This window comes from Dama dama, chromosome 5 (genome assembly GCF_033118175.1).
Source record: "Dama dama isolate Ldn47 chromosome 5, ASM3311817v1, whole genome shotgun sequence".
Taxonomy (NCBI): domain Eukaryota; kingdom Metazoa; phylum Chordata; class Mammalia; order Artiodactyla; family Cervidae; genus Dama; species Dama dama.
Window position 1 is genome coordinate 83,241,616 of NC_083685.1, and position 12,001 is coordinate 83,253,616.

Genomic DNA, 12,001 nt, shown 5'->3' on the forward strand with positions numbered 1-12,001 from the left:
TGGGTTGCCATTTCCTTCTCCATGGCCCAGTGGCAACACTCAGTAAATAAAAAAATTCAGCTAGTATCTGGCATTCTCTTTGGACCAAGAGCTGCAAGTAAAGGATGATATGGGTAGGACATGGGGCTCCACAGGGAAGGGTGATTTGGAATCCTGCAGGTCCGGGGCCATAGGAGCCTTTAGCGGCAGAGGCCCGCCGTAAAGGGTGGGTTTCACATCCCATTAGCAACCCATGTTCCCTGTGATCCATTCATCAGAATTCTTATCTATTTCCACATAGGTCGTCTTCTCGCACATTTCTGCACCGGCTGACTCTTTGCCTGGACTGCTTACTTTCCTTCTCCACTTGACTAATTCCTACTCTTTCTTTTTTCTGGCTGAGCCATGTGGCATGCAGGATCTGAGTTCCCCAATCAGGGGTTGAACCAGTGCCCTTTGAGATGGGAGTGCAGAGTCTTAACCACTGGATTGCCAAGGAAGTCCCAACTCTTACTTCTTTAAGGCTCAGCTTTAAAGAACACCTCCTCTTGGAAGCCCCAGGCTTCCAACTTGTCTTTACAATTCAGGCTGTGAGGAGCATCTCTCAGGACTCCCTCACAGGGTCAGGCTTGTAAGGTCACCAAAACACCCCAAGGATTCCCTCATCCAGCTTGTCTTACACATCCCAGGGAAAAAAGCTAAAAACCACAACAGGAGAGATTCAAATTAGGTATCAGGAAGAGCTTCTCAGCAACAGACAAAAGGCACCCAAGTGACTATCTGAAGACAGAAAAGAACAAAGGCCTTTAAAGGGGTCTTTCCCTTCCTTCCAGGTCAGGGCAGCGGAAGCATCATTCGGGTAAACGAAAGAGGCGGAGCTGCCTTAGGTACTTGAGGGTCTGGGTTGTCTTAGGGTGAGGACTTTACCTGCTGGAGCATCCTGCTTCAGTGTGGTCAGCCAAGATTCTGGGTCGTGGGCACGAGGAATGCTATCCACCTGGTCATGGGGGCACAGGCTGGGGCATGGGTCCTGCGAAGGGCTCAGCTCTCAAGGAATCTCTGAGACGAGCCACCCCAGAGCCTGTGGTAGAAGAGAGAAGATACGGGCCCATACAGGTGATGAGGGTTTCTGTAAGGTGACGCAGTCCTGCTCCTCCCACCAAGCTTCAGGAACCAAAATGAGACCCAGGGCGAGCCTGGGCAGAGAGGAAGAGTGTCCTGCCCCCTGCCAATTAGGGAACGAAGAAAACTTTTACAAGAGCTTCCGGAGCCTCCTGGGGCTCCTTCAGGGCCAGTTTCACTACAGGGTTTGGGGTGGGGCTGCAAATCTTCTGGGTCAGTGTGCCATGGAGGGTGAGGACACTGGAAGGCAGAGAAGCCTCTCGGGCACACAGAAATATCCCACCTTAGTACAGCCAGTCCTCAGTGGGGAAGGGAGGCTGGAGTCAATTCTTGATATTCCAGGAAAGTGGTTGTGTGGGATGGAAACCACAGCTCAGTCTTTCACCCGATCAGCCACCTCACCTTCCCTCCTCATCTGAAAAATGGAGATAATAAAAGCTACTTTGCAGGGAGCAGCTGTGAAGGTCAATCAGGTGAAAGCACTCTACAAAGTCCACATCTGAATATTCATTTAGAGGAGAAATACTGTTAGTAAGAAGGATGGATGATCCATTTCGGAGCACTGATCAGGTGGAACAGTTCAGTGTCAGCTTTAAGAAGGCCAAGGTTTTGGAGGAGGAGAATCCATCTGAGAAAGAGGATGTTGTGAGGCTGGGTTTGGGCCAATCTCTGAAAAACTGTGAGTGACTTTTAGAATTTCCCAGGCCCCACACCTCCCCAGCAAGGAGGGATGAGGATGAGGGGTGCTGGTAATGGACTGACCTGAGGAAACTTTCTTGAGACTCTGAATACACTGAGCCTTTGAAAGAATTCAGGAATGGGGGACCTCCAAGAAAACTGGAAAAAGGACAATGTAGGCAGAAGAGGGCATCAAGACTGTGGTGGATACATTCACTCTGGACACTGACTGTACCCCATCCAGGCGACAGCTGTGCAGAGGGCTCCGGAGACTCAAGGCCAACAAAGTTCCCTCAATGGAAAGCTCATCTTGAGAGGGGATCAGAGGGGAATACACCAGGTTGTGTAGTTAGAATCCAGAGCCCACAACCCCTCAAAAATGCAGTTCACATGACCTCTCTAAGCCTTATCCCATTTGTTCCTTTGCAAAAAGGACTACTAATATCCAGACCTCACAAGGTCGAGTTAAGGATCAACGAGATAGTACCTTTGAGAGCGCTTGGCAAATGTTGGTTATTATGATATGGAGCCCACTTCTTGCCAGAATCAAGTCAGATGGAGCGGTTTTCTCCAGGTTCCCCCAGCTCTTGCTCCGTGTCGGCTTCGCGATTACCAGCCGAGAATTTCTGAAAAGGGCGTGACCACTGTGGGCAGGAGGGAGACAGGAATGAACAGATGAAAGCCCCTAGGCAGGGCAAGGCAAGTGGCAACCTGATTATCAACTGCGCCCCGCTCCCCCAGCCTCCGGGCAGACAAGACTGGCAGGGTAAGGGTCCCAGGAGCTCGGCCGGCCCCGCCCGCAGCTTCCCGGCGGGAACCGGGCACTCCCGGTCCCGGAGAGCTGCCGCCGGGCCCAGGGCTGGGATGCCGCTCCGGAAACACTGGGCACCGGGACAGTCTGTCCTTCTCGGGAAGGTGGACGTGACCCCCAGCCAAGGGCGCAGCTGCCTGCACGCCTCCTGGGGCCCCCCTCCCAGGTCCCCAGGCGGGGAGAGGCGCGCAGCGGGAGTGGGGCCTCCCTGCACCCCGGGCCGCCCCCTGCCGGCACGGTGAGGCGTGACCCCGGAGGGTCTTAGTCCTGGAGCAAAAGACAAGAGAGCCGGGCTCCCTCCTTCTGGGATACGAGAGGGTCAAAAGGGAAAGGGCGAAGAAGTGAAGCCCGCGCTCTGGAAAGGGGAAAAGAGGGGCGCCCCCTTCTCCAGCGCCGCGGGGGCCCACTGGCCTCCCCGGTTCCTTCGGGCCCGGCTGCGGGGTGGCACTCACCGGTCCCACGGCCCGAGCCGCCGAGCGTGCGGCCCCCGCCGGCCAGACTGGAAAGACAGACGGGCGGGCCGGGTGAGGCGGCGGGAAGGGCCTGCAAGGCGGAGGGCGGGCGCGGGGCGGGGGCCGGCCGGGGAGGCGCCGGGAACGCCGCGGGCGCCCGGCCTCGGGCCGAGTGGCCGGGAGCCGGCCGGCTCCTCCCCGTGGGCGGGGAGCGCGCCAGCCGGGCGCACGTGGCCCGCCCTGGGCGCCGGGTTCCGGAGCCGAAGGCTTGCTCCGGGACGGTGTACTTTAGAGCCCGCGGTGAGGGAGCGGGGAGGGACGGAGGGGCCTCGGGGCCCTCGCGGGACTGTGGGTCTCCCAGCCGGGAGACCGGGCGCCCTGACGCTCGCCGCGGGGTCTGATGGCCAGTGGTGGGGTGCGGCACGCGCCGTTTCCGCCCGGGGGCCTCTGACCGACTGGCTTGTCAGCGGCCGCGGCCACGTTGTCAAGACCTGGGCGGGCCGAGCCGGAGACCCGGAGGGAGGCGCGCGGGGAACAGGCGGGGCGTGGGAAACGGGCACCCTCCGGGGCGGGGCCGCGCAGTGGGCGGGGCCTGGGAGCGCGGGCCGCCCCGCCCCGGCCGGAAGCGCCGCTCTCGAGGCGGAAGTGGCGGGCTTCCGCGCTTCCCGCGGCGGCGGGGGACCCCGGCGCTCCAGCCCACTGACGCGGCTCTTTGCCGCGGGGCGCCGAGACCCCGGGAGCACGTGAGGTATGAGGACCGGCGCGCGTGTCTGTCAGGAAAAGAGCTCTATTTTAAAGGCCAGCCAGTTCGGATCGGTTGCTCCTCGGGAGGCGTGGTTGGGTCCCTATAGGCCATCCCTCAAACGTGCATTCTCGGGATGGTTCTTGTTTGACAGATGTGTGGTTCCCGTGTGCCGCTTTTCAGATATGGACGTCGGGTGGAGAAGCGTTTTGTAGCCGTTAAAACAATTAACACTAGTGTGTACTTTACGGTCCCTACTCCTCCTCCGTGATTAGCGTCCGTTCCATTTTACCAACACCTTGTAAAGGAGGTGAGGAGCAAGCAGCCTGGTGAGCTCGGGAGATCCCTGGAGGGTTCGCATTTTGTGCTGGAGGCAGGAGGTTCAGAGAGGCTCGGGACAGAAACTGGGGCCCCCAAATCCAAAATGTACTTAAGCACCTTCTCTTTCCGCGTCCCTCTTCTCCTTCCCCCTCATAGTGGACTCGAAATCATTAGTTAGGTGTAAACTAATTTTCATTACAGTATTTTCATGACAGTGTACTGTATTTATTTTTTAGCAATTCTGGGTTTTCCTTGCTGTGGGAGGGCTATCTCTATTTGCAGAGAGTAGGGACTACTCTCTACTTGTGGGTACGCAGCCTTCTCACTGCAGTGGCTTTTTGTTGTGTACAGGCTCCAGGACGTGTCCCACTTCAGTGATTGTGGCTCAGGCTAGTTGCCCTGTGGCATGTGGAATCTTACGGGACCTGGGACAGAACCCATGTCCCCTGCACTCTTAAGGTGGACTCCCAACCACTGGACCACCAGGGAAGTCCCACCTAAAGCTTTTTAACCAGTAATTTCATTCTGTTAGTAGGACATCCTTATCTTCATATATTAGGCTTCTTCCAACAATCCTTGGAGGGGGAATCTCAAGTCCTGGATTCTGCTCTGAAATTCAGGAATTAAGTAAAATCCAGTCAGGTGCATCTATATGCCAGTCCCACAGAAAGGTTGCTTTTCATATATGCATCCCTTTGCTCTTGTTTTCATAGGAAGGAGAAAAAAATGTCTCAAAAGCAGATGAAGGAAGCTTTTGTCAGTAACCAGAATGGAACAAGCGTGCTGGAAATCACCGAGGGCTTGTGCCTGCCTGCACTCTGTATCCTGTGTAGAGGGCTCCTGATCATTGTCTCACAGCACTTCTGTTCTTCTTCACATAACTCGAGGACTCGATTCTTGGTTGACTTTGCTTTCCTAATAGTTCCCCTGGTCACCACTTTGACCATTTTCTCTTCATTTGTCCTCCTCCAGTATCTTGTTGCAATTATCCTTGGGGCAGGACTGCTCTATGAAATATACTGCAGAAGAACTTGCTATGTCAGAATGCCTTTCCACAAAATCTGTGAAAAATTCTTGAAAGTCAGTCTAGAATCAGAACACATTCCAGCCATCTCCTGTTTCCGTGTCATTAACAGTGCCTTTACTGCTGTTGCCATTTTGGCTGTGGACTTCCCACTGTTTCCCAGAAGATATGCCAAAACCGAGCTCTACGGGACAGGAGCAATGGATTATGGAGTAGGGGGCTTTATTTTTGGGTCTGCAATGGTTTCTCCAGAGGTTAGGAGAAAATATACAAAAGGCTCCAGACTTTGTTATCTTACAAAGTCACTGTACTCTGTTTGGCCATTAGTTTTCCTAGGAATGGGGCGATTAGTTGCTATAAAATCCATAGACTATCAGGAACATTTAACTGAATATGGTGTTCACTGGAACTTTTTCTTTACCTTAATAGTTGTGAAACTGATAACATCACTGCTTTTGATTATGTTTCCCCTAAATAAATCCTGGATTGTGGCCATCGGCATTACTGCATTATACCAGCTAGCCCTTGATTTTACCCCCCTGAAAAGTTTAATTTTGTATGGCACTGATGGCAGTGGCACAAGGGTTGGTTTATTAAATGCCAACCGAGAAGGAATCATCTCTACCTTGGGGTATGTGGCAATACACATGGCTGGTGTTCAAACAGGGTTATATGTGCTTAAGAGAAGGTCACAGATCAAAGACTGGATAAAAGCAGCAAACTGTATTCTATTGACAGCTGCTGGCCTCTTCATTTCTCTTTACATAGTTCAGGTAAATGTAGAAGTAGCATCTCGAAGGATGGCCAATTTAGCTTTTTGTATTTGGATAGTTGCTTCTTGCCTGATCCTTCTTAGTAGTTTATTACTGGGTGATATAATTTTGAGTTTTGCCAAATTTGTAATTAAAGAGGCAGCAGTACCATGTTCTTGGAAACTTATCCAGTCACCCACTGCAAATAAAAAGCATCTGGAATCCATAGTCTCTGAAGCCAAAAGAAAGGAACCTACTCTCTGTTTAATCACAGCAATGAACAGAAACCAGTTACTTTTTTTCTTGCTGTCAAATGTAACAACTGGTCTAGTCAACCTTTCCATAGATACATTACACAGCAGTACCCCATGGGCCTTGTGCCTGCTCAATCTCTACATGTTTACCAACTGCTTAATTATATATGTGCTACACTTGCAAGATAAGACAATAAAATTTTGGTGATCAATAGGGGTAGTATATGTTTTGAGCAATTTTATGTTAATGAGGAAGAATAAATATAAAATGTGAAGAAAATGGGCTTCTGTCAATCCAGGGTTAACTTTCATTATAAAATTAAGATTCATTCCTGCTTTAACAGTAGTGATGCTTGATATTTTAAATGTATGTCAACACTATGTAAAACAAGTCAGAAGAAGCAAAGCCTTGTAACTTGTCAGAATACTTATAAATTTTAGTTATTTTAAAGAAGCGGTTGTGTTTACATTTGTGACACTGCAAGATTGGAGGGTAGGAAGGAGGATTTTTTACATCTTTTTTTGGGGGGAGGGGACGTTGAGAAGCATGAAGGATCTTAGTTCCTCCATCAGGGATCACCTTTGTCCCCCTGCAGTGGAAGTGGGGAGTCTTATTAATCACTGGGCTGCCAGGAAAGCCCCTTTTACTTTTTGTCTTGTATCGCCTATTACCATTCTGTATTTTCTATTGTGTGTATTTTATAATATTTACATTAAAATATCTCAGTTGTGGAATTGTCAGCAATACTTCTCAATTTTAATCTTTAAAAAAGACTCGGTGTAAGAAAGCAAATGTTTAAAGTCAAATACTTAAAAGATCACAAAACAGCTAAATGCTCCAAAGAAGAATGTGTTAGTTGCTCAGGTGTCCAACTCTTTTTGATCCCAGGAGCTTGCCAGGCTCTTCTGTCCATGGAATTCTCCAGGCAAGAATAACTGAAGTGGGTAGCCATTCCTTTCTGGAGGAGACCTGCCTGAATCAGGGATCGAACTCTGGTCTCCTGCATTGCAGGTGGATTCTTTACTTTCTGAGCCATCAGGCAAGTCCCAAATGCCCTAAAAAATAGATTGAATTATTTGTTGTGATTTACAAGCTTAATAATTATGAGACAATAGTTTTGCAGTGAGATTTTTTTTTAGCCTGCTCTCTGCTGTCAATGGCAACCCACTCCAGTACTCTTGCCTGGAAAACCCCTTCGACAGAGGAGCCTGGTAGGCTGCAGTCCATGGGGTTACTAAGAGTCGGACTCGACTGAGCGACTTCACTTTTCACTTTGCTGCATTGGAGAAAGAAATGGCAACCCACTCCAGTGTTCTTGCCTGGACAATCCCAGGGACAGGGGAGCCTCGTGGGCTGCCGTCTATGGGGTCGCACAGAGTCGGGCACAACTGAAACAACTTAGCAGCAGCAGCTGCTAGGGATGATAAGCAAAAGGTTTCTGATACCTTGGATCTTGCAATCTAATGGGGGAAACACATTAAACAACTGTTATAAACTGTGCTAAGTCATGAAATATAGGTTGACAAAGTGTCAAATCAAGAATTGACTTTACAGTAGAGTCAAGAAACTTTTCCCCACGGATGGTTAATTTTTTTTTTTTTGAGCTAGAGTCGATGGGTGGAATGAAGAGTTAGTGTTTGTGTGTTTAGGGAGCAGAGGGTCAGATGCTAGTAAGGGAGAGGGTCAACAGCAAACATGACCATCGTACTAATGAGTTTAAATTTCTTAAGTTGATGAGGACTAATTTAGTACTTAGGTAGCATTTTGTCCTTGCTAACTACAGTTAGTTATATTTGGAGGTAATCTATTGAAAGAAATTTACCCCCTAAAAAAGTCAACATATTGAGTAGTTACGTTGCTATAAAAACAAAAGTCAGATTAGATTTTATTTCTGATTAATAAGGAAGGAAGACTTGAAATTTAACCAAGAAGATTACAGTATGTAAATTAAACATGACTAGGAAAGGTGACTGGTTTTCCTGCTGTGTCACAGTACTAATATCCTACAATTTACCTGTTCAAAGCATTTTAGGAGGGCTGAGAGGCTCTAACCATATTGTTCTCATTAAAATAGTAACTTAAAAGTATTTGGTGACTTGACCATGTGTCTAATTGGTCTGCTGCTTCTTGTCCCAGGTCTTAAATATCTTTCAGTAAGTCTGTCTCCCAATTATAGATACCGAATCATAACTAAGAACAAAATGTACTATATGTTTTTTCCACCTCCAATTAGGAAAGTCATGGAAGAGAAAGTTAATGAAATTACATTCATAAAAAATTAATAAAAAATAAACCAATCTGATTTTAGTTTACAGAAGAGAAAGAAATCATTAAATAAATATTTACTGAGTTCCAATGTGCTAGATACAGGTGCTGGGGAAATAACAGAAAATAACACCCTGCCCTCAAGGGGCTTCTGTTTTAACTTGTGGAAATTATTTCTCCTTTAAAAATGTTCTTTTAGTGGGGAACATCTGTCCCTATTTTTGACAGATACAATAGAACTTCGCACTGTTAGGCCACAAAAAAGAAAACCCAGTTCACTGGACAACTGTGGTAAATTAAGTAATAAGATTTTGCTGTTGATTTTACTACCACATAAAACAATAAGGTTATTATAGTGAAAACAACAGTAGGTATTTTAATCTTCAACTATCAATTTCTGAGGACAGAGAAGGGAGGGGCAAAGAGAAGAGAGAATATAATCTAGTCTAGGACTTATCTGTGACCTTCAGAAAGTGACTCATTCTCATGCCTTTGATTTTACACTATTATAAACTGGGGATGTCTACTACATATGTATTAATAGTTTTGTGTTCAGTAGATGACAATGTTTTATTTTTATTGGGCACCTTGTCCAATATGTTGTGTAAATTATATAAGAACATACTTTGCTCCCTAGGAATTCCTCTATGAACACAGGAATATAAGGAACAAATCAGTATCCTTTATTGCTTTTAAACCCAGGTAGCTTGGAGACTAGTCATGTCTCATCATGTCTGAGTTTTGCCCCTGGCTTCTCACACAGCGTGGACCTGCCAAAGAAGAAAAAGAATGGTATTTTTATGGAGAATGTGATATGATATCACATCTTCATCACACCAACTGTTCATTATGTGAAGTCGCTCAGTCGTGTCCGACTTTTTGCGACCCCATGGACTGTAGCCTACCAGGCTTCTCAGTCCATGGGATTTTCCAGGCAAGAGTACTGGAGTGGGTTGCCATTTCCTTCTCCAGGGGATCTTCCAAACCCAGGGATCAAACCCAGGTCTCCCACATTGTAGGCAGACGCTTTACCCTCTGAGCCACCAGTTCCTTATGAGGTACCAGCAAAAGGTCTTCTGTTGTTAACTGCCTGCTTTTTCTTAGCCTTTAAAATTTTTCAGCTTTGCCCTTCACAATGCCAGTATTGAAATTCAAAAAGGCAACAACTGGCTCTTTTAAAAATGCAATCGTTTTATCAAAGATAAGCTCTCTGAAGGCAGATCCTTACTCATGAAACATTTGCTGTAGCACTAAATATAATATTTGCTTCAGCTAAATATAGCTGCAGACCACTAGTCAAAAAAATGAATGCCTGCTCTAAAATGAAGATACAAGGTTAAAAATTCTAAAAAGTTGCTTTGCAGTGATTTGCTAAGCATTTTCCCCTCAAATGTTGATTTTGTCTTATTTGTAGCACCCAGGGACCTCCCTGAGAAACAGCAATTTATCAAGCAAATTAACTTTTTAGCCTTATAAAAAGTCCATATTAAATAGTACGTGAAACATTGTCCAAAGATACTACACAGTGTGCTCAGGGGATCTAGAAGGCAAATCCAAATCAGGGGAAGTAATCTCAGATGTTAAGACACTGTTGTGGTCTCCTCATTTTAAGTTTTATATCTGGGTTTTAATGCCTTTTTTTAAACTTAGATTTAAACCCCCAAGGTGAATACTCTTTCTTTGCTAGTACCCAGGGTGTACTCAGTAATGAAAGTTATTAAAATTAACACCTATACATTGAACTTGTATTTTCAATGTCCGTTACCAACCATCATCCAAACAAAGTTTGAAAGGTATAACATAGGTACATTAATTGATTGGAGAAGGAAATAGCAACCCACTCCAGTATTCATGCCTGGAAAATCCCAAGGACCGAGGAGCCTGGGGGCTACAGTCCATGGGGTCACAAAGAGTCGGACACGACTGAGCGACTTCACTTACTTACTTACATTAATTGATAGTCTTTATAGCAGCACTTTCGGATTTTAGGCGCCACCTTATTCTTTTTTTTCCTTAGGGGTGTTTTACAGAGAACACAAAATTCTCTAAAACTGTCCATATTTTGGCTATGTAGTCTAACTTGTCAGAACTTACATGCAAGCCTATATGCCTACTTAATTTAAGCTAAAGACCACACACTCTTCTGCTCTCCCAACATGGCTAAGGACATAAATTACTTACTGGATAATCACACCTTTGGGACTGAACAATGGTTCTTCCAGTTTATTATGTCACCTAACCTAACAGTGACCACACAATGTCATAAGTCAACATGGCTAAGGGGTTGCATGCACTATGGGTTTTTTTGTTGCGAATCTCTAAGACTTAATGTGATGACCAAAATACTTTTTAAAGTCAGTATCACAGCTCTAAGCCTATTCTACCAGGAAATACAGATCACCAGGATTAGTTAGTTGTAAGAGCATCCGATGGATTGAGTCTTAAAATCGTCAAGACTTTTCACAGGCAAAAAAATCTTCCTGACAACTATAGTGGCTTTACAAACAGGACTCTAACGCCTTCAAGGTAAGAACCGAGTATACGACGGCACGCAGAGTGTGCATGAATTTGTCTTGACGGCAGCTCTGATTCTCGGAAGAGGGTCAGAGAGCAGGGCCTTTGGCCAGCACCAGCACTTTGCCCAAGGCAACTGTTGTTCTGTCTGAGTCTCTAGGTTAATATTAACCGGACCCAAGAAGCTTCTCTGCCCAGGACGTGTACACAAGCCACTATCTTCACAGTGTAACGACAACAAAAAACTGTCAGCACTTAATGTTTTTTCTGCCCCTCTCGGAGGGATCTCAATATGAGTCTGGGAAAGCGGTGAAGCCGGTAGCTTCTGAAGAACCAGGGCGTCAGGGAAAGCGTGGTCAAGGGCCTGGAAACCCAGCCTAGTCTGTCGCTCAGCCCCAAGATGCACGTCTCCCCTCCCCCGACTCCCACCTTTTGCTCTCACTGGTTTGGAAAAGTCTCAGCTCCGCCCCCCCCACCCCCACTTACCCAAGTCCTCACTGGGCCCCGACCCTCGGCGGAGTCCCCTCGGCTCCGCTCCCTTCTCCCCTCGGCCTTCGGGAGAACGGTTCCCGGGCCCCACACCGCGGAAGAGAGGAGGCCTACTCACCCCTCCTAACAGCCCTATTTCGGGTTTATTTGAGTAGCTAGACTCCGAGAAGGGCGCAGGTCACGCGTCGGGAGACCGCCGGGGTAGCACCCCGCCCCCTCCGCCAGGATTTCGAAAGGGGCGATCCGGGAGAGCGCCTGGAGTCTCGCGAGAGGAGGCGGGGCCCCGCCCGGCTCGCTCGGCCCCGCCCCGCCCCACCCTCCCCACGTCCCCCCCCCGCCCTCCCTCCCCCACTCCCCCGTGGCGCGAGCGGCTGACTGAGCCTGGAGAGGAAACGGCATTCTGAGCCGCGCTCCCGCCCAGGCCGGCCCCAACGCGGGCCTCGTCAGCCGGTAACGGGGAGCCGAGGTGGGGGGTCAGGGAGGCGACCACGCAAGCGGTGAAGGTCAGAAGCGGGAGGCCTCCTCCGAGAAGGGTGAGGAGGGGAGGGTCTGTGCCTCCCCCGCGGACTCCGCAGAGCTGAGGCGGGGTCGACCCCT

At 48.3% G+C, this 12,001-nt stretch overlaps 3 protein-coding genes and 1 long non-coding RNA gene across 13 annotated transcripts in view; 2 read left to right on the plus strand and 2 right to left on the minus strand.

Moving 5' to 3' along the window:
* Nucleotides 1–3,157, minus strand: part of MYO19 (myosin XIX) — a 40,949-nt gene extending 37,792 nt beyond the window's left edge. For 3 of the 4 annotated variants that reach the window (XR_009692924.1, XM_061142700.1, XM_061142703.1), the window contains exons 1-4: nt 3,043–3,157; nt 2,267–2,423; nt 1,385–1,516; nt 907–1,060 (exon numbers count right to left, since the gene is read on the minus strand). Coding sequence is in view for 3 of the 4 variants with exons in the window: in XM_061142700.1 (XP_060998683.1) it covers nt 907–918 (12 nt within the window). In the remaining variant the exon portion in view is untranslated. The remainder of the gene's footprint in view (nt 1–906; nt 1,061–1,384; nt 1,517–2,266; nt 2,424–3,042) is intronic. The other variant, XM_061142701.1, reaches the window with a different exon arrangement.
* A 508-nt stretch (nt 3,158–3,665) lies between these two features.
* PIGW (phosphatidylinositol glycan anchor biosynthesis class W) lies at nt 3,666–6,880 on the plus strand. Of its 4 annotated transcripts, none has more exons than XM_061142707.1 (3): nt 3,666–3,790; nt 3,939–4,113; nt 4,819–6,880. In XM_061142707.1, exon 3 carries the CDS (start codon nt 4,832–4,834, stop codon nt 6,341–6,343), a length of 1,512 nt encoding a protein of 503 aa, XP_060998690.1. In that variant the 5' UTR covers nt 3,666–3,790; nt 3,939–4,113; nt 4,819–4,831; the 3' UTR covers nt 6,344–6,880. The 4 variants fall into 4 exon arrangements, with proteins under 4 accessions (XP_060998690.1, XP_060998692.1, XP_060998691.1 ...); XM_061142709.1 differs by having other exon boundaries at nt 3,939–4,094; XM_061142710.1 differs by having other exon boundaries at nt 3,675–3,790; nt 3,968–4,113.
* On the minus strand, nt 6,623–11,656 carry LOC133056875 (uncharacterized). The gene is made up of 3 exons (XR_009692925.1): nt 11,523–11,656; nt 9,027–9,171; nt 6,623–7,191 (listed from the first exon to the last, which is right to left on the minus strand). It is a non-coding gene; the product is annotated as an uncharacterized LOC133056875 (long non-coding RNA).
* A 98-nt stretch (nt 11,657–11,754) lies between these two features.
* GGNBP2 (gametogenetin binding protein 2) overlaps nt 11,755–12,001 on the plus strand; it is a 32,911-nt gene continuing 32,664 nt past the window's right edge. For all 4 annotated transcript variants that reach the window (XM_061142712.1, XM_061142714.1, XM_061142715.1 and 1 more), the window contains exon 1: nt 11,755–11,937. The gene's annotated coding sequence lies outside the window, so the exon portion shown is untranslated. The remainder of the gene's footprint in view (nt 11,938–12,001) is intronic.

Excerpts from the sequence above, each read along its gene's own strand:
- PIGW (XM_061142707.1), top strand. The coding sequence starts at position 4,832 with ATGTCTCAAAAGCAGATGAAGGAAGCTTTTGTCAGTAACCAGAATGGA.